Genomic DNA, 20,168 nt, shown 5'->3' on the forward strand with positions numbered 1-20,168 from the left:
TGAGCAAGAGATATGTGACACTCTGAGTTTGATCCCAAGTACTTCAAAAATAAAAATAAAAGCAAGAGCCAACCACATCATTCACAGAAAAGAAAAAATACCAAACACCTGCCATACAGTGGGAAATTATTTTTTTGTTGTTGGATTATCTTGGCATAGAGATCAGTAGGAAGGTAAAAAAAATTTTTTTCAGTGACTATTGAAGGATATAGTTGGTTTTTTTAGTAAAGGTTTTCAGAAAAACTTTTGTGGAAGTCTATGACAAATGCATCGTGTGTATAGTTAGATAGGCTGACGGTAACCTTTTTTAAGAAGAATAATTTCTCATAGAAAGATCTAAACTATTGTCTTCCCCTAACTCTGAAGGAAATAATGGTGATTTGTTGTTTAAATTTTTTTTAGCTGGAACAGTTTGAGAGCACCATTGGATTCAAGCTGCCAAACCACCGGGCCGCAAAAAGACTATGGAAAGTGTGTGTGGAGCATCATACTTTCTACAGGTGATTCTTAAGAAGCCGCTTGGTTTTGCTGGTGGTGCCCTCTGTGTGTAGAACGTATTAATATTAACGCATTATGGTTCTTTGCTTACCGAAAGACCTTCTTTGTCTGTAGTCCGGACCCATGTCCCTTGGTGTTACTCCAGCTGTGTCTTTTCATCATTTAGCACTTCCAAAACTCTGCTGGAATTCAAAGCTCTGACCAGTCTTTTTCCCTTCTCTCCGCACGCCTCTGCTGTTCTCTTGCCAGCCCAAATCCTGTGCCTGACCATTTCTAACTTCCTGTCAAGTAATCTAAACCCCTCAGACTTCTGGTTTGTTTTGTTGTTGTGGAGTTTTTATATTTTCTTCTGTTTTCTCACATCAAGCTGGCACTTTGATGGTCCTGTGTTTGTCCTATGTCCTCACCTCTGTTTTTCTATCACCTGTGGTATCACCAGGTGCTACCGTAAATACTTATCATGTGGCACTGACTTTCTTTAATAAAATCACAGAACTGTGTCAGTGGGCTGGAGCGATAGCACAGTGGTAGGGCATTTTCCTTGCATGCAGCCAACATGGCCGACCCAAGTTTGATTCCTCCGCCCCTCTTGGAGAGCCCGGCAAGCTACCGAGAGTATCTCGCCCGCACGGCAGAGCCTGGCAAGCTACCCGTGACGTATTCGATATGTCAAACACAGTAACAACAAAGTCTCTAATGTAGATGTTACTGGGCCTGCTCGAGCAAATCGATGAACAATGGGAGGACCATTACCATGTGTCAGTGCTCTTACAGATATTATTTTTCCTCCTTACATGTTCCTCTGCACTGCCAAACCATCAGCTTTTACTTCCTTTCCCTCCTTGAATATTCATAGTCTTCTTGGATCCTTTGTCCTCTTTCTCTGTTATTCTCCATGGGGGTGGGTGGAGGTGAGGAGGTACATGATAGTAGATGCTGGAGGTTATGAATGTGCCTGGATTCAATCATTTTTTTTCTCTTTTTTGCCCCAAATTATGCAGCCTCATTTCTCTCCTTCCATTTAGTCCTCTTCTCTTCTCTTTTTTGTTTTTTTTTTTGTTTTTAATTTTTTTTAATTAAAGAACTTTGTTTTGGGAACTTGGGGATACTAGTGGGGGGATGGTTGTTGGAGTATTGTGTGACTGAAATCTAATCATGAACATCTTTATAAGGGTCTATCTCACAGTGATTCGATACAAAATTTTTTTAAAAAAAACAAAGAACTATGTTTTACAAATTTACTGATAGTTGAGTTTTAAGCATACAATAATTTAATACCCGTCCCTTTGTTAGTGTCAACTTCTATCCACCAGAGTTCCCAGATCTTCTTTCCTGTTTTAAGGAAGAGTCATTCCTTTGCTTTGGTCTCTCATTTCTTGCCTCATAGGAATGTGCTTGTAAATGGTGAATCTGTCAATGGATGCCTTTGACTTCTTTGACCAATAAACATGCCATGACTTGATTTTTAAAACCCAAAACCCCAAAGAATTTGTCTCAGTATTTCTGTACTTTTCTTCAAGAGCATACACCTTATGAGTAATTTGCAGATCTTCATTTTTCTCTCCATCCTTAGTTTTCTATTCCTGCACTCTATATAGCTCTGCATCTAAAACCATCATCTTTAACATTTTTGCCCTGTACTCTTAGTGCCTAATCCTGCCCCACCACATACCAGAGGGTGATTGTGAGTAAGTTACTCAACTTCTCTGAGTCTCACTTTCATCATGTGATGGTTATAATAATAATCTCTATCTAGTGGGGTTGTTTTGAAAAATAAATGAGATAACGCATGTGAAATGACTTTAGAACCTTTTCTGACATGTAATGTTTATTATTGTTATTCTTAGCTTGATGCGAATTACTAGTTGGCACAGATGACTTCTTTGAGTTAAAATGTTTTCAGAATTGCTACAATCTATGCAGGAGAAATATATCTTTTAAAATACACTTATTAAATCACTCTTGGTTAACTTTGATCCCATAAATCTGAAAGGCTTACAGTTTTCCCTGGTGATAGCCAAGGCAAATTTTTCTTGAAGACAGTGCGTAAAATAAGAGCCAGCCTCAAGGCTGGTAGGTGACATTTGTGAATTAAATGAGACAGGTCCAGGCAGGACAGGTGGCAGACTTAGCTGTCAAATTATGAGCATAAAGCAGTAGTCATTTCAGAAATGGCAAGAGTTAGCATTTGTTGTGCATGCACTGTTTGATACAGCTCTTGCTTTACATTTTCACTTATTCTGTGACTCAGAGCCAGATGTTTGTCCAGAAGTACACCTTCCAGACACCCAGATATAGACAAAGAGAGATTCTCTGATCCTAGATTTCCACATGCTTCACATTTGCACTGCCAAGCCTCTCATTTCAACAGGCCTTTCCGAAATAGCAATTAGTCCCGCTGGGCCTCAGAACTCTCTTTTCCCTTCCGGTACCAGGGACTTCAATCTCAAAATATACTGATTTGTTCCTGCAAACTTTTGAGATCAAGATTTGCAAAAACTTTTTAGATTTTTAGACCTTTTATCATCTGGTTTACAAATGACACAAAACACTTAACACAGAAGGGCCAATAATAATTTGTCTGCAGAATGCTTTGAATCAAATCAGGAGTTGGTTCTGTTTTATCCCAAAAGGTGCAGATGATTCCCTTCGGGCAATTAGAATGACTTGCAGGTTGAAGCCTTTAGAAACAGAGCAGATCTTTGTTTTGATCACGAATCTGGTTGCACCTTGACATTGTCCTTGTACGAGTACTGGAGTCCAGCACCATTCTGTACATGGGTTATTACTATTAGCTTTTCCAACAGCGCTTCCGAGGCAGAGCCTGTTGTCCTCACTTTACAGATTACTGAGGAACAAAGAAGCTAAGAAACTTGTCCAAGCTAAGAAACAAAAAGAGAGGATGCTGTGACTCTCAAGGTCCCCAAGTGTACCCATCGTACTGTGTTTCCCGCTGTATTTGTTATAATGGTGCTTCACTCTGTTTTCTCGGTGCTCTTGCCGTTTATTGGTGGTGCTGGTATGTTATCAAGATTAACAAGAGATTCTTCTAGCTTGACTTTAAACTGCCATTTCAACCAAGGGTTGTGGATCCAATAATGCCATGTCAGCAGGAGTGTCAGCAGTTACTTCCAAGAGGACTTTATGGAAGCTTATGGCTCTCATTAAATATATGATTGACCCTAGAAAATTATTATATGTCTTTTTTTTTCTTAAGTGTTCCTTGACTTTCCCTGGATAAACAATATTTAGTTTTTCATGGCAGGGTTTTTATAAAATTAAAATTTTCATGTACTTAACAGCAATGAAAGTTGCTTTCTTTTGTGACATATCATTTACCTCAAGGCTTTCAAAGCTCTATGAGCATCAGTCTCTTGTTTTAGCTTTTAAATTATTACCAAAAGTGAAATAATGGTTTGTAGCAGTTGTTTTGTTGTGGTTTAGAGGTTATTCATAGAAAGAGAGGGTCTAAAGTGGAAAATAAAACTTAATAGCAAAAGCACATAATTAAGTAATCTAGAAGTGATAATATTGAAAGATTTTGCTTTGTCTGCATATTTCTTAGGAAGTTCACTACTTGTGTCATCAAAACAGTTCTTTTAGAGAAAGTTAATTGTTCAGCCTTTTTCTTATTTTGATATTAACTTCTATTAAATTAATCCTTTGTCTTCAGAAAGTTAATTTTTAAGCTACTGTTAATGTATGTGGTCAACAAAGCCAGTTGGGTGAGAAAATACTTTGATTTAATTTTTAAAAAACTAATCACTTTTTTTTTGCATTGTGATCTGTATTTGCCAGTAAAATATTTTACTTCTTGGATTTACATTTTTTGTAAAGTATCTTTCACAGATATTTGGAGAATTGTTTTGATATGTATTTAAATAGCAATCAACTGTTGGATCATTGCTTTCAAGAAAAATACATGCTGAGAGGATACTTGATTCTATGGAATTCTTTTCACTTACACTTAGATGTTTGATTGGCTGCTTAGCCCAGACTGAACAAATGAGACTTGTCTTAATAACTGGGAAGGGAAAAAAGACCAGTTTCATTTCTAAAATTTCTAAAAGGGTTATATGTGGCAGAGGGATTATTGATTTAAACTAAGAGTAAAATACTTCATAGTATTCTTTGCAGTGTGTCGGAAGTTGCACAGTTCATAGTCTAACTTCAGTTTCAAAACCCTAGCACAAAAACAGGTCAAAAGCACTGCTTAATTGCCATCACTGTGTAATACTAACAAAGAGATCTCTGAATTTTTGAGCTACTTAAGTTCAGTTCCCCCATATAGAAAAATGTGAACCAACCTGATACACAGAGAACCTAACACAGACTTGGGGTAGGAAATTATATAAAATAACCAAAAAGTGAAAAAACACTGGTAAAAGGCTTAATTTTCATTAATCATGCTTTCTGGACCATAAGTGTCTCAATCTTACCAAGTTTAATTTTGTAAAAAGAACTTGAGTGACTAAATTTTGAGAAAGATATGTCTCTCTACGTATGTATCCCTAATTTTTCCTCATAATTTACAACAGCAGTTACTCTGTTTCTAATTTCATCCCCCCTCCCGCAATTGAGAGGAACTTAGTGAGTGGATTTGATAACATCTTTAAGGGGTATCATTACCCTAGGGAGAAAGGAATAGTGGAATTGGAAATATGTGTTCTATCTCGCTATTTCCTCCATAGATGGAGATGATCTTTTCAGGAAGACATCAAGGCCTTTGAGTAAGACAGTTCCTCACCTGAGGATAGTCTACCTCTGACAGGTCAAATTCCCAATTTTCACATCTTCACTTCCAGTCCTCTTTATAAAAATTGTTATTTTATTTGAAAAGATCATTTAATATCTTCATATTAGATCCTTTCTCAATAGAATTTAAGCGTTTGGTATATTATTGTTGACTGTGGGTGCCATGTTATAGAGCAGAACTTGAGAGCTTATTCATCTTCCTTAGCTGAAACTTCATGTGAGTAATTAACAACTGCCTATTTCTCCCTCACCAATCTAGTCTAGTCTTTAATTCTATTAATTGACTATTTTGCATAACTCATATAAGTGATGGAGTGATAGCACAGTGGGTAAGGCATTTGCCGATCGGCCCAGGTTCGATTCCTCCACCCCTCTCGGAAAGCCCGCAAGCTACTGAGAGTATCTCACCCACACAGCAAAGCGTGGCAAGCTACCTGTGACGTATTAGATATGCCAAACACAGTAACAACAAGTCTCACAATGGAGGCTTTACTGGGTCCGCTCAAGCAACTCGATGAATAACGGGAGGACAGTGCTACAGTGCTACATATAAGTGGTACCATTCCAAATTGATCTCTCTGTATCTGGCTTGTTCTAATTGGTTTATTTCCTAAAGGTCCATCCTCCATGTCACATGTTGTAGAACTTCCTTTTAGAAAGATTTAATAGGGGCTGGAAAGAAGTTTAGGAGTAAGATAATATAGGGGTAAGCAAGCCTTGCATGCTGTTGGCCCCTGTTCATTCCCTGGCACAGCATACCATCTCTCAGTCCAAGAAGTAAGTTCCACAAGAGGTGGTTGGGGTCCCCCAAAACAAAAAAGGCAACAGTATTCCAGTCTGTGTAAGAGCTGCACTTCTTTATCCATCCATCTGTTGGTGAACATTGGATTGCTTTTACTCTGTTGTAAACAGAGTTGTAATTGCATGGATGTCCATCACTGTCACTGTCCTCCTGTTGGTCATCAATTTGCTCAAGCGGGCCCAGTAACGTCTCCATTGGAGACTTTGTTGTTACTGTGTTTGGCATATCGAATACAGCACGGGTAGCTTGCCAGGCTCTGCCGTGTGGGCGAGATACTCTCGGTAGCTTGCCGGGCTCTCCGAGAGGGGCGGAGGAATCGAACTCGGGTATGTTGGCTGCATGCAAGGCAAACGCCCTACCGCTGTGCTATCGCTCCAGCCCCATGGATGTCCATAAAGGTAAAGGTAAAGGCCCTCCCGTTGATCGTCGATTTGCTCGAGCGGGCCCAGTAACGTCTCCATTGGAGACTTTGTTGTTACTGTGTCTGGCATATCGAATACTCTCGGTAGCTTGCCGGGCTCTCCGAGAGGGGCGGAGGAATCGAACTCGGGTCGGCCATGTTGGCCGCTTGTAAGGCCAACGCCCTACCGCTGTGCTATCGCTCCAGCCCATGGATGTCCATGGATGTCCATATTAGACATATTACTTTTGGAAATTCTGATTTTAATTACTGTGATAAATTTCTGGAGAATTACCTGGAAGTGGGATTGCTGGATCATCTTTTATTAGTCTTTTGGTCAGTTGTTTGAGGAGCCTCCACAGGGTTTCCTATGATATGAGTATCATTTTGCATTCTTGCTAACAGTGCACCAGAGGCTTGATTTCATTAGATGCTCATTGATTTGTTGTCTTTAAGATTTGTGTGAAAATGCTGCTTTGGATCATCAATAAATGTTTCTCCTTTGGGATTTTCTTTAGAAATCTTTCCTTTTTCCACTGGTTGATAGCCCAGTAACCATAGAACATACTTGGTGATATCACTATATTTTTCCAGAACATTCTTTGATCGTTTTGTCTAGCTTAAGATAGGGAAGCTGTACAAATTTTCAACCCATCAGGAGACAGTGCTTGACCAATAACCATATTTTTCACCCTGCCCTCTACTGCGCGTGATTCAGTGCTGAGATAGTCAATATTTATGTGCCTTAGTTTTCCTGAGAACTGTTAGTGTATTCAGAGCATGGTGGATTGCTTTCTGATCTAAACTTATAGAATTCCTGCATTCTAGTTTAAAAAATAAACAGCTTTCCCAAAGTATACTTGAGACAAGGCACTATAATCAGATTATAGATTCTTAACTGTAATATTTGTATCTCCTTTTCAGATCTATTGGCAGTAAATGGAAGTTTGTAAGAAAACACTTCTGTTAGTTTTGCGTTGATCGTTAAAGCTGAGGGGCTCTAGTATATTACTTCTTTCATCTAACATGTTTAATTCCAATACCTTTATCTAAATTAATAAATACTGTTGGGATTTGGATATGATGGAGGAGTGCTTCTTATATTATTATTGTTTTATGTGGATTTCAGTTTTTTTGTTGTTGATGCAATTAAGCAAAGATTTCTGGAACAAGATCTCTAATAATAATTTACGACATTCATCTTAATTAGACAACAAAAGTGAGATAATTCCAGTTGTATTCCAGATAAGATTATCTCATTTACAAAAAAACATGCTTTTGTATAAGTATAGAAGTATTTTGACTTCATGGAAAATTGGCTTCACTATGAATCCAAAATTTAAGCAATAGAATTGTGCTAGCAAAAAAAAAAAAATTAGTCATCGCTACAGTTCTTCCAGTTCCTCTGTGTGCTATTTTTCATGGGAAAGAGTCACTTGATGGGACGGATTCCTGAGTTAGATGTTCTTTCCCAGGAGAAATAAATATAAATATTAAGAATTACTAATGGTAATGGATTGCTACTTGGCACTTATAGTTAGGAGCAAGAATTCAGACATATGTGTTTATATAAATGATTTAAACTCATACAAATAAATAACCTTTGATTCACGCCGAGAACAGCTGCTCTTTTGCTCAGGTTACAGCAAACATATGATTCATGAGTACATTAATGTTGATTTCATCATCATCTTGCTATCATGCAACTCTGCATATAGAAGGATTTAGGGATTTAGAGAGAATGTTCTTTCCCACTAGCAGTTTAGGAAACATTTTTCATATTGCCATAGTCATCCCTATTAAAAAGAGGAGATGTTTATATCAATAATTTTTGGCTAAAAAAATCCATGTAAAATCTTTGGGCCTAAGCATTAGTATAGCGGGTAGGATATATGCCTTGCAGGAGTCCAACTCAGATTTGATCACTGACAACCCATATGGACCATATGATCCCCTGAGTCCTGTCAAGAGTGATCCCTGAGTGCAGAGCCAGGACTAAGCCCCTTCCAAAAAAAGAAAAAATAATTCATAAAGTCTAATTTTGCTTATAAGCAAATTTCATGACTTCATCTTTCCCAGCAGCTGCTAACACCCAAGGACAGTAGAGGCCAGAAGTATTGTTCCATGGTTGGAAACCTGCCTCATGTGCTGGGGAGAAGGCTGCTGGAATAGAGAAGGGATCACTAAGTCAATGATAGTTGGAGGGATCGCTCAGGATGGGAGATGTGTGCTGAAAGTAGATAAAGGACCAAATGTGATCAGTATCAGTATTGCAAACCCAGTATCCCATAATGCCCAAAAGTAGAGAGAGAGTATGGGGGAAATTGTCTGCCATAGAGGCAGGGTGAGGGTTGAGTGGGGTTGAGGGTGGGGGTGGGGAATGGGTGTTCGATCATTGTATGACTGCAACTGCAACTCAACATGAAAAGCTTTGTAACTGTGTCTCACAGTGATAAATATTTTTTTTTAATGAATCACCGTGAGACACAGTTATAAATGATTTTTTTAAAGTCTAATTTTTTCCCCCCTTTACCCCTCTCTAGGCTTGTGTCTCCAGAGCAGCCACCAAAGGCCAAGTTCCTGACCCTAGGGTCCAAATTTCGCTACAGCGGCCGCACCCAGGCACAGACCCGGCAGGCTAGCACTCTCATCGACCGGCCTGCGCCGCACTTTGAGCGCACCTCTAGCAAACGGGCCTCTGAGATCCTGGATGGAGGTAAGCATGAGGGTCATGATTTTGGGTTCTTTCAGTCTTTCTCTCCAGTGGGACTAGAAAATGTTGATCTAGTCAATAGAGATCCTGGAAATAAACAAAACAGGTAACTGTTTTTTCTGCATAAATACATGCTGTTACACTTATCAGAAAGTTTTGTTGTGTTTTGAAATGGTCATTTTACATTTTCTTTATGCTTTTTACATTGATGAGATAGTGGGCAAGCATATTTTTTACTAGTGTAACTTAGTTGCAGTTTATGTTCTGTAACTTAAGTTTTTAAAACTTAGTAAAAATGTAATTTCTAAGGTTTTTTTTTAGTGTCAATGTGAATCATTATTTAAAAAAAAAAAAACCTTAAAGCATCTCCGGCATTAAATTTTTATGAATTTGAAAACTCTTGAGTCCATAATGGGGTGGACTTTGTTAAGAAAGAAAAATTGTTGGGGCTGGGATATATAGGACAGTGGTTAGGGTGCATACCTGTCCAGGACCTGAATTCAACTGGGTGCAGGACCAGAGACCCCCCAGCATTTCCAGAGGGCCCTGAGTAATCAGTATGGGCTCCAGGCAACATCCTCTAACCCTTGCATTGAACCACCACCTCAGTTGGTCAAGAATCACTAGCAGGTCCCTTAGGCCTCTTGAGCACTGCTTGGGAGACCCAGGAAAAAAAGATATCAAAAAGTTATTGACTTATTTAACTTTCCACCATTTGATAAACTTCCAGTTCGTATAGCACAGCGGTAGGGCGTTTGCCTTGCACGCAGCCAATATGGCCCACCCGAGTTCGATTCCTCCGCCCCTCTCAAAGAGCCCGGCAAGCTACTGAGAGTATCTCGCCCACACGGCAGAGCCTGGCAAGCTACCCGTGATGTATTCAATATGCCAAACGCAGTAACAACAAGTCTCACGATGGAGACGTTACTGGGCCCGCTGGAGCAAATCGATGAACAACGGGAGAACTGTAACGTGTGACCTGTGACCAGTTCATAACTCCAAATGATTAATTAAAATACAGCATTTTGTCACAAGGAAAGACATCATAAAATATTTGAATTGGTCCAGAGATATCTCTGAATATAAGAGGCAAGGTGCTTGCTTTGCATGCAGCTGACACTGGTTTGAATCCCAGCAGCACATAGAGTTCCCCTGAGCAACCACCAGGGGTCGCTTCAGAATACTGTCAATGTCCTCCCGTTGATTATCGATTTTCTTTAGTGGGCCCAGTAACGTCTCCATTGTGAGACTTTGTTGTTTCTGTGTTTTGGCATATCGGATAAGTCACGGGTAGCTTGCCAGGCTTTCCAAGAGGGGTGGAGGAATCAAATTTGGGTTGGCCAAGCTGGGTTCAATTCCTCCGCCCCTCTCGGAGAGCCTGGCAAGCTACTGAGAGTATTCAATATGCCAAACACAGTAACAAGAAGTCTCACAATGGAGACGTTACTGGGCCTGCTCCAAAACACAAAGCTAAGAATAGCCTCTGAGCAACTGGTCTCCTCCCACCCTCTTAAAAAAAAAGAATATTTGTTCTTTTGTCCAAAGGAAGGATAATATATGAATTTGAATAGTTTTCTATTAAAATTCTAGTTGGTTCTCTATATAGTATATAGTCTGTACAGTACATACTATATGTACTATATATTAATCCATTATTAACATATATGTGTGCATGTTTAGTTTAATAACAAAAAATTTTAAATAAAGGTAGCACTGTAGCACTGACATCCCATTGTTCATGAATTTGATTGAGCGGGCACCAGTAATGTCTCCATTGTGAGACTTGCTGTTACTGTGTTTGGCATATCGAATACATCACGGATAGCTTGCCAGACTTGGTCATGCAGGAGAGATACGCTCGGTAGCTTGCCGGGCTCTCCGAGAGGGGAGGAGGAATCGAACTCGGGTTGACCATGTTGGCTGCGTGCAAGGCGAACGCCCTACCCGCTGTGCTATGACTCCAGTCAGTAAATAAATAAATAAATAAAATTTTTAAGGTAATTTTATGTTAGAATGCTTCATGGAGGACTTAATTTTTCTGTCTAATAGAAAGTAATTTGACTTTCTATCATCTCAGTTTGTATACAAAAATACTAATATTGAATTATAGTACACATTAGAAAAATTAAATTGGAAAATTTTCAATACTACTTAGAATTTTTATGTTTTATTGCTGCTTCTGAGCCAAAACCTTTTTTTGATTACTTCTTCAACTGGTATCTTTCTGAAAAATTAACTTATATTTTAAATCACTAAAACCAGACAAGTTTCTAGGAAAAATCTGGTCTCTTGTTAGTGAAGGATTGACACCCCTTGATTTGGTCCATTTTTTTTTTCCAAAGTAAACTTTGAAGACAATACCTGTAGCCATGGAGGTATTTTCCAAAAATTACTAGTGAGATTTAGAATCTCCTATTTTTTTTATGAGACTTCATGAAAATGATGCTGGAGGACCACTAACTTCTAGCGGGGACACACCCAGCTGTGTGCTCAGAACTTATTCTTGGTTCTGCATTCAGGGATCACTCTTGCAGGGCTCGGGAGATCACTCACTGCAGGGTGCCAGGGAATCAAACTTGGTGGGCCATGTACAAGGCACAAGGCAAGCACCTTGCCCACTGTACACTGTATTGTCACTTGGCCCCTTTTGTCCAAATAAATGTCCATATTTCCAAGTGTAGCGATTAAAATTTAGTGAATTGTGAATGAAAGCTGACTAATCCAGGGTACCTTTTAGCCCATCAGCAGTGTACTTTTATCAAGTCAATCTGAAAAATGTCCTCACTCACAGGCCTTGCCCCTTGCCACAGAGAAATGTTACGAGTGCTGAATACATGCAATTAGTTCTTTAATGCCCCGAGAGAAACTATTTCACTTTCTGGGACACTGTTTCAACCTTTTTTTTTTTTAAAGTTATGAGCCTTTTTACCTCATGCATTGCAAATTTTAGAATTTAAAAGCAGCAAACCAGAGCATTTTCTTTGAGGTATATAAACTGTGCTTTAGGAAATCCACTATCTTGTATGGTCAGTTCATGTGTAGAGTTATAGTAGGTCTGTATCTGCAGACAATGATTTCCACAGTAAAAGCAACAAACATGGCACAGTAATCCATTATTTTTCCTTTTGTATTTTGGACACTGTAATTCATCAGATGGGCAAGTCATCAAAAGGATTATTGTGTTACTGTGGAAAAAAAAATAGGCTTTTCATGCCAATACATGACCAGGCAGCCAGTGAATTATTTGGTTAGAGCTTATGTTCGTTTCCTCCCTGCCAGAAGCAAAGCTTTGCTTGAGCTCGGTACTAAGCTTTTAACCCCCACCACAAGTTCTCATATATATGTGAGAACTTGTGGTGGGGGTTAAAAGCTTAGTACCGAGCTCAAGCAAAGCTCGGTATATATGTGAGAATATATATATATATATATATATATATATATATATATATATCTTTTCTGTTGTTGTTGACATGCATTGTAGTTTATTTTTTCCTGTCTTAAGTTAGACTAATTTAAAATGAATATATAAATATTTCCCACTTTCAGTTGGGACAAAATAAAATTTGGGGGTTGTGACATACAAAAAGTAAAAATCACTGTGATGTTAATATCAAATATCAAAACGAAAATATCTACACTGGCGATCTTAGAACAGTAGGATTCTGTGAGTCAGAAAGAGAGGGACACGCATAGAAATGAATATGAAGTAACAAAATAGGAGACTAACATCCAAGAATAGCCGAGATATGTACCAGGAGGTTCACTCCATGGCTTGGAGGCCAGCCGCACACGCTAGGGGGAAAGGCAGCTCAGATAGAGAAGGGAGCACCAAATAAAGGGTATTGGGAGGATCCTCCCAGGATGGGAGATGCATGCTGAAAGTAGACTATAGACCAAACATGATTGCCACCCAATGCCTCTTTTGCAAACCCCAGCACCCAAAAGGAGAGAGAGAGAACAAAAGGGAATGCGCTGCCACAGGGGTGGGGTGAGATGGGGGGCTTGGAGGGTGCGGTGGAAAGGATACTGAGAGCGTTGGAGGTAGAGAATGGGCACTGGTGAAGGGATGGGTACTAAATCATTGTATAACTGAAACCCAATCACAAAAAATTATAAGTCTACAACTGTACCTCATGGTGTGTCACTAATAAAAAATAAAAATAAAAATAGTAGGATTCTGTAATAGTAAAAGAATCAACCCCCAAATGATGAGCATGTGTAACCATGTGTATACTTGTGCCAAGTGCTTAAAGTAATGTTATTTATTTATTTTTAATGATCCTCTTAAATTATTTAGAACAATTTAAGAGGATGAGAGAAGGCACAGTGACAAGGAACAGTGCTATTGAGAGTAAAGGTGCGCATCTCCCAGGTGGTAAAAGGCCAGTTAGCTGTTTGGCACCAGAAGCTCAAATGCCACTGCACATAAGCTTCTCAGAGCTTCTGCATATTTAAAACTTGAAAAATAAATTAGCACGGTAGCACCATCATCCCATTGTGCATCTATTTGCTCAAGCGGGCACCAGTACCATCTCCATTGTGAGACTTGTTGTTACTGTTTCTGGCATATCGAATATGCCACGGGGAGCTTGCCAGGCTCTTCAGTGCGGGTGGAATACTCTTGGTTAGCTTGGCGGGCTCTCCGAGAGGGGTGGAGGAATCAAACCTGGGCCAGCCGTGTGCAAGGCAAATGCCCTACCCGCTGTGAAAAAAATATATAGCTCCAAAATACTATAAAGTCAAAAATTACTGCAGACTGAAAGGAAAAGTATTTAAAAGTATATAGTGCCAGGTTTTGTCAACATTTATTATAAAATGTTAAATTTAATATGTCTCATAGCCTTATTTTCCAGAGAAAAAATATTAAAAGTTTTCTGCAAGGTTAAAAATATTTAAGGCCAGTTCATTTCAGTGTTATGTTTTGGTCTGGGCTTTTCAATATATGAGCATTTAAGGGCTATCAAAGTTATAAAGGTGGTCACATTTATAGAAATGTGTCCACGAATTCTGTTGAACTTGCTGGTATTGAGGGATAAAGAAGTCATTGATGGTTTTGGCTTATGTTATTGGCTGCAGATAAGAGAGAAGTACTAGTGTACACGATGTCATAGAGAAGAAGGATGTATAGGTAGGGGACATTAAAAGTACAGATCAAAAGATATTACTTGGATTATGTATGTGTTTGTCTCCCAAATTCAGCATAACAACCCCTCCATGCAGGTATTTGTGTTTAGTGGGATTCCTTAGACACAAGGAAGCTGTGATACTTCACCATAACAGTCACATACTTTGCATAGAGCTGAGGAAATCTCAGTTGTTGTCTTGTTATTTGGGGGAGAAATTGTAGATGAACAGAGAGTTTTGCCTGCTGTAACTCTTCTTACCTTGTTGAAGTTCAGAGTTCAGGCCATTTTAAGTTGATTTACTATTTAATATATTCCTGCCTCTCTAGGAAAGATGACTGCAGGGGGTGAATGATCACTTGACCTGGTTTTCTGAGGCAGGAAGTTATCTGTGGATTGTACCAAAGGTTAAATTGAAGCACTTAAAAAAGATGAAATAGGAAAATTGTTTTAAAATCTACTTTGTCTTTTAAGTTTGGTATTTAACGTTTCCCTTATAGATGATTAAAATTTATTGAAGCAAATAATTTTAAAATGACTAGATAATTAGGTTTTGCAATGGGTAGGTTTTAAAAACAAGTTCAAAGAGACCCTGGAAAATTTTTGTAATTCTGACAGGTCCTGCTCTAATTGTTCAGCTGGTCTTAGAGCTCCTCCTATTGGCCAATTCTAGGATCAGAGTCCAAACTTGGAAATCTGATCTGAGAGCTAGGTGAATGTTGTGTTAAAATTCAGTACATTTTACAGTTTTTAAAACGTTTTAAAGTGAATTTCTTCTGTTTGGTGTTTGCGGAGCTTAAAGAATGTTTCTGTTTGCGGTAATAATTCTTCATGCTGCTATTTATCTACATAAGAGGGAGAAATCCCATCAAGTTTAACCATCTACATGTCTTAAAGTAATCCAATGATCACTCTTTTCTAGCTCTGATTGGGATTGTGGACCAAAGTCTTATGAAGGATTTTCCTGCCCCTGCTGGTGAGGTTTCAGCATATGGTCCTGGAGTAGTCACCACAGCTGTGGTACAAGATGGGGATGGCAGAAGGGACATCAGAAGCCCAGTGAAAGCCCCACATGTGCAAATCACTGAAGGAAAGGTACGGCACATGAATAAAATATGGCTTTTTGTGTGTTCTCAAGCTAGAGGCTGGTGGTTGTGTTTCATAACTCATATCACATGAAATTGTTCATTTGTGTTCTCTCTATGAGTTCCCAATTTTCAAATATGAATAGGTTCGTGCTGGTTTGTACAGGGTTTCTTATCTCTCTGGTTATCATTCAAAGCAAAATATTGTAACATGAATTACTTATATTTATGCAAGTAAGTAACTAACTGGCCTTGTTCAATAACTTTATAACCATCCTGTAGAGTTAAATCCTCAAATCATAAAAACTGTTGATGATTTTAAATTTGTATTTGGTTTGTTGCAAGTAGATTCAAAAGCATGATGTGTCTATTAATTATGAATACTTTTGAAATTAACTGTGGTATCCTTTATGAAAAAATCTTGTTCATTGATAATCTGTAACTGATAAGCGCTTAAGCACAGGGTAGCTTTGTGAATGGTAAGTGAGAAAATGACAATGTATTCTTTGTGATCCTATTTGATATGTATACTGCAGTGAGTGGAGAAGTTGACTATATTGTGTCTCCAGATTTGTCACTGTTCTTTTATGCTACTTTATCTCATCGAGATATTTACTTGCTTAGGTGACTGAGCAAGTAAAGTCACCTCGTGGTTGATTTGAAGAGGGTTTGAGCTTTTCCATCTCTCCCAGGGTTCTGCAAAAACATGTTTTTATAGGCAACATTTGAAGTGGAAACTGAATCATCCTATAGATTTGTTTTCTAAATTTTCACTTGAGAAGTTTGAAGACATGCAATGTGAGTGTTTAAAGACTCTTCGAGTCCCACAGGAATTCCTTTATGGATGACCTCTCTTGCCCAACATACCCATCCCCGGGATCCCTGGGCGGGTCTTGTCTAGACCACAGGTCACGGATTTCCATCTAATGACTCAGTTCCTTTGTTAAAGAAATTGTGTGTCATATTTGAAAAAAATTGGGGTTGAAAGTTATTTAGTTTAAAATAACATTGTTTGCAACAAGGCATCCTTCCACTTCAGAAACTTCTGCTGAAAAGTTGTCAGCATCTTTTATAGATATGCTAATGAGTCATGGAGGAAAGGAACTGCTTATATCAGAAACAAAGTAGCTCAGCATTTAGTCTTTTCATTTTGCTTAGTTAATTTCAAACGTCTAATTTATTTATTTTTTTTTAAACTTAATTTCAGAGGAAATTCTGCTTATTGTCAGCAAATGACTGGGTGTGCTGGCCTTTTTCCCTTGTGTTTTGGCTGTTTGTCAGCAGTCTGGTTTAAAAATAATCGCGTTCTCTGAGTTTCATAAGATCAATTTGCAATCAGGAGGGAAATAACATTTAAATCTATAGCTGTACACTTTATGATTGTCCAGTTCTTATCGCGTAAAATAGATAATTTAATTCATTTGCTAACGACACTGTGTTAATGCAGTCCCTGCTGCAAGTTGTCACTAACCATTTGTTCTCTTTCCTCCTCTTTTCCTCACCTTTGTTTTTCCTGTGCTGTGCCCATTGTGTGGTTTCCCATTGATTCATGGGTTTGCTTTGGAGAACAGCCCTTTTTCATGTGCTCCCCATCTCCACTCATCCGCTGTGCGTCATCTCTTTCCCCAAAGCTACTCCCGGTCCCCGAGATCGACTTGCTTTCTGACATTTCGGAGGAAGATCCCTTTGGGGAGGCTGACCAGACCACCCTCGACAGCTTAGAGCTCCTTTCCACGGGCGAAACCTCGGAGCAGGGGGACAGTGACATCACCCCTCTGGAGTCTGTCTCAGACCCTGGGATAGACTCTCCTCAGTCTCACTCTCCCCCAGCCCCCGAGAGGCCTCTAGCGGAGGCAGGCAATGAAAATTCCGGATTTGGATACTCTCCCTTCAGTTTCTGCAAATGCTTTTTGTCCAGCTTCCCCTCCCTTCTTGACGAAGATGGGTACCTTGCCTTCCCCAGCCTCCCCAAGGTCTGGGTCTCCTTCCTCCCCGCCGATGTTCAGCACTATGTGCCCATCTCCTCCCCTTCCTTCCTCCCTTCCCTCATCCTTATCTTTGGGCTACTTCTCTCTGCTTCTCAGTCAGTGCCTTTTTCTCTCACCTTTTCCCTTCCTCTGGCTCTATCCCTCTGCTACCTGGAGGCGAAAGCCACTTCCCTTAATGTGCATTACGACTGTGACTTGAATGACAAAATCGAGGAAGAGGAAGCCATTGCTGGCATCGCTACATAAGCTTCAGTGTGTGGGAGGGTCAACAAAACTGGACTTTATTTTTAACCATTCCTGATGTAGAGTGTAAACATGTGCATAATTTTCACCCCCACTTACCCTCACCATATGATAACGTGCACATTTTCACATTTACACACACACACACACACACACACCCCTACACCCCTCTCTCTGTTTTTTTAGTGCATGAGCAATCTAAGTGTAAGTACTCATCCTATCCTTTGATTTCCATTGAGTAGGTCCGTACAGTCTGTTAAGCAAAGTTATAGGGTTTATAAATATCTAGAACATACTAGATTTAAACAGGAGAGCAGGAACCCTCTATTCCCTTTAACCATCCATGTTGATTGGATGTGTCTGTTTTGCAGATAAATATTAATTCTTCACTTTTGAGATGGAAACTTTTTGATAGAAGCAAATAGGGTATACAGTGGATATTGCTGCAATTGATGTACATTAGTCAAGAGTCCTTACTACTCTTATAGCTCTTGTTAGAAAGCCAAATTTGTTTTTGTAGTTAGGGAAGGATGCATCTGTAATCTTCGCACCTGACTTTTGTAGGTCTAATTTCAGAAACTTCTTGCATTTGGGATCCAGGTGAATTTCAGGTAGATATTTCAGCTCTAAATTACACAGTTATGTGAACGAGTCAGTGTCGGGTATTTTCTAAGAAGATAAACAATTGTTTTCTTTAGCAAAAGTATATGAAAAAGGGCTTTTTGAAAATTAGACTAAGAAACCCTAAAGGTCAGCCTTCTTAGTGTTCTTTTACTTAAAAGTACATGTCTGATTGGAAATTTTCACCCCTGTACTATAAAGTACTTTATGTGTACAGTATGTTTTTGATTATTGTGTTAAGTGTAGTCTGGTGACTTAGCATCTCATATTTTGTGGGTAATATTAATCAATAAAGCAAGTCACAATTATAAGGAAACCTAAAGAAAAATGTGAAGCTGCTTCTATGAGTAGATTTTGTGTGAGAAACAGGGATTCTTACAGGTCACTTAAGAAATGCCAAAGTTAGACATTAAATACAATGTTAAGAATTCATTATTGACCAAGGAACTGGAAGTTGATTAATTCTTAATAAATGACTATGTCTCATTTTTACTTCTAAAAATTAAAACTTTGAACTACCCTCATAACTCTCAAATGGACTGGAATGATTTTTCGAAGAAATAAATGTTTTGAATTCTCGGATTCTGATACTAAGATTCCAGTAAAGAAAAATAAGAATATGTTATCCTACTATGAATTAACATGTAGGGTTAAACTTTTCTTTGGAAAAAAAAATTCAATGTTTTCTTTCTTGCCATTCCTTTCCTTGAGTCAATGGTCAGTCTGAAAAAGGACTAAATAAAAACTATGTCAGTTTTAAACTTGTACATACATTCTTTTGGATTAGAAGCTAATTCCTCCACTCGCAGAAAGGAATCTTTGTTAAGCCAAAATAAGGTGTGAGCATTTATCCCTGACATAACGCTAAAGCCAGATTTTATGTAAAAGTATTTTTTTCTTCATCTTTCTGATTTTAACATTTCCAAGTAAGAAAGATCGAATTATGCCATTTTTACACTCTCAAACTTGTATTTTTGAGTAAACAAAAATATTTCAACGAAGCATGTAAATTAGGGACTGAGAAAGAGTGAAGCTTCTGTTCTCCATCCCACCTTTGCAAAGGATCATTATCATCATCTGTACAACAAACACTAGGTGAAGAAAGACCAAAGTGACTTAATATTCTGCATTTTCTGAGGGCCAGACAATAAAGGTTGGTAATGCCAATTCACCTTTTAAGTGCAAATACAACTTCTTTGTACTATGGTAGCGTTGTCTCTAATAAGACTTCCATTCTTTCTGGCCATTTGCTGTGTGACATCAGGTGGAGATGGAAGAAGAAGAAACACAGATGGAGGAGGTGGATATTTGCTCCCCCCAAATTAAATGTCTTGTGGCTGCTCTCTGCCATTATTATTGTGTGCGTGAGGGGGAAGAGGCGGGAGGGGGAGGCAGCATTGTATTTTCAGTGTTGATTTGTAAGGGCTTTTTGCTTATTGCGGCGTTACGTTTTTAAGGTTTTTGTTTCCTTTGAATGTCAAACTATCCAGCTCTGGGTCATTTCTGGTGCTTGCTGATTGATACACATGTTTATTTGCCTTTTCCCTGTGTGTGATTTAATTTCACAGAAAAATTCCTTGAGAGTAGAAGGGGATAATATTTATGTCAGACATAGCAATTTAATGTTGGAGGTTTGTATAACTTAAGAACCCAACTCTGTCCTCATGGCTGCCAGGCTGCTGTGGATGGGAGGTCACACCCAGGCTGTCTGCAACTTTCTTCGAACACAATGCATGGGATGCATGGGGTTCAATTCAGCTTGGGGACTGCATGAAGCTGGCCTGACTTTGTCCTTTGAAAGTGACTTAGGTAGGACTATGTCTACCGGAAGTTCTCAACGTGACGACTGGGAAGAGAAGTTCTTCTTAGTCAAAGGAATAATGTTTTTATCTATTAATCTTAAAAGTTAACTCCACAAGTAGCCTGTTTTTCCCTACTGG

At 38.9% G+C, this 20,168-nt stretch overlaps 1 protein-coding gene across 23 annotated transcripts in view; it reads left to right on the plus strand.

Annotated features, from left to right (window-relative positions):
• The window catches only part of EPB41L2 (erythrocyte membrane protein band 4.1 like 2), a 231,072-nt gene that overhangs the window by 178,635 nt on the left and 32,269 nt on the right, over positions 1-20,168 (plus strand). For 16 of the 23 annotated variants that reach the window (XR_008794149.1, XR_008794150.1, XR_008794151.1 and 13 more), the window contains 4 exons: positions 403-500; positions 8,999-9,171; positions 15,214-15,386; positions 19,797-19,859. Coding sequence is in view for 20 of the 23 variants with exons in the window: in XM_056126400.1 (XP_055982375.1) it covers positions 403-500; positions 8,999-9,171; positions 15,214-15,386; positions 19,797-19,859 (507 nt within the window). In the remaining 3 variants the exon portion in view is untranslated. Of the gene's footprint in view, positions 1-402; positions 501-8,998; positions 9,172-15,213; positions 15,387-16,947; positions 17,718-19,796; positions 19,860-20,168 lie in introns of those variants that run through there. The other 7 variants (XM_056126399.1, XM_056126407.1, XM_056126403.1 and 4 more) reach the window with 2 other exon arrangements.

This window comes from Sorex fumeus, unplaced genomic scaffold (genome assembly GCF_029834395.1).
Source record: "Sorex fumeus unplaced genomic scaffold, SorFum_2.1 ptg000061l, whole genome shotgun sequence".
Classification (NCBI taxonomy): domain Eukaryota; kingdom Metazoa; phylum Chordata; class Mammalia; order Eulipotyphla; family Soricidae; genus Sorex; species Sorex fumeus.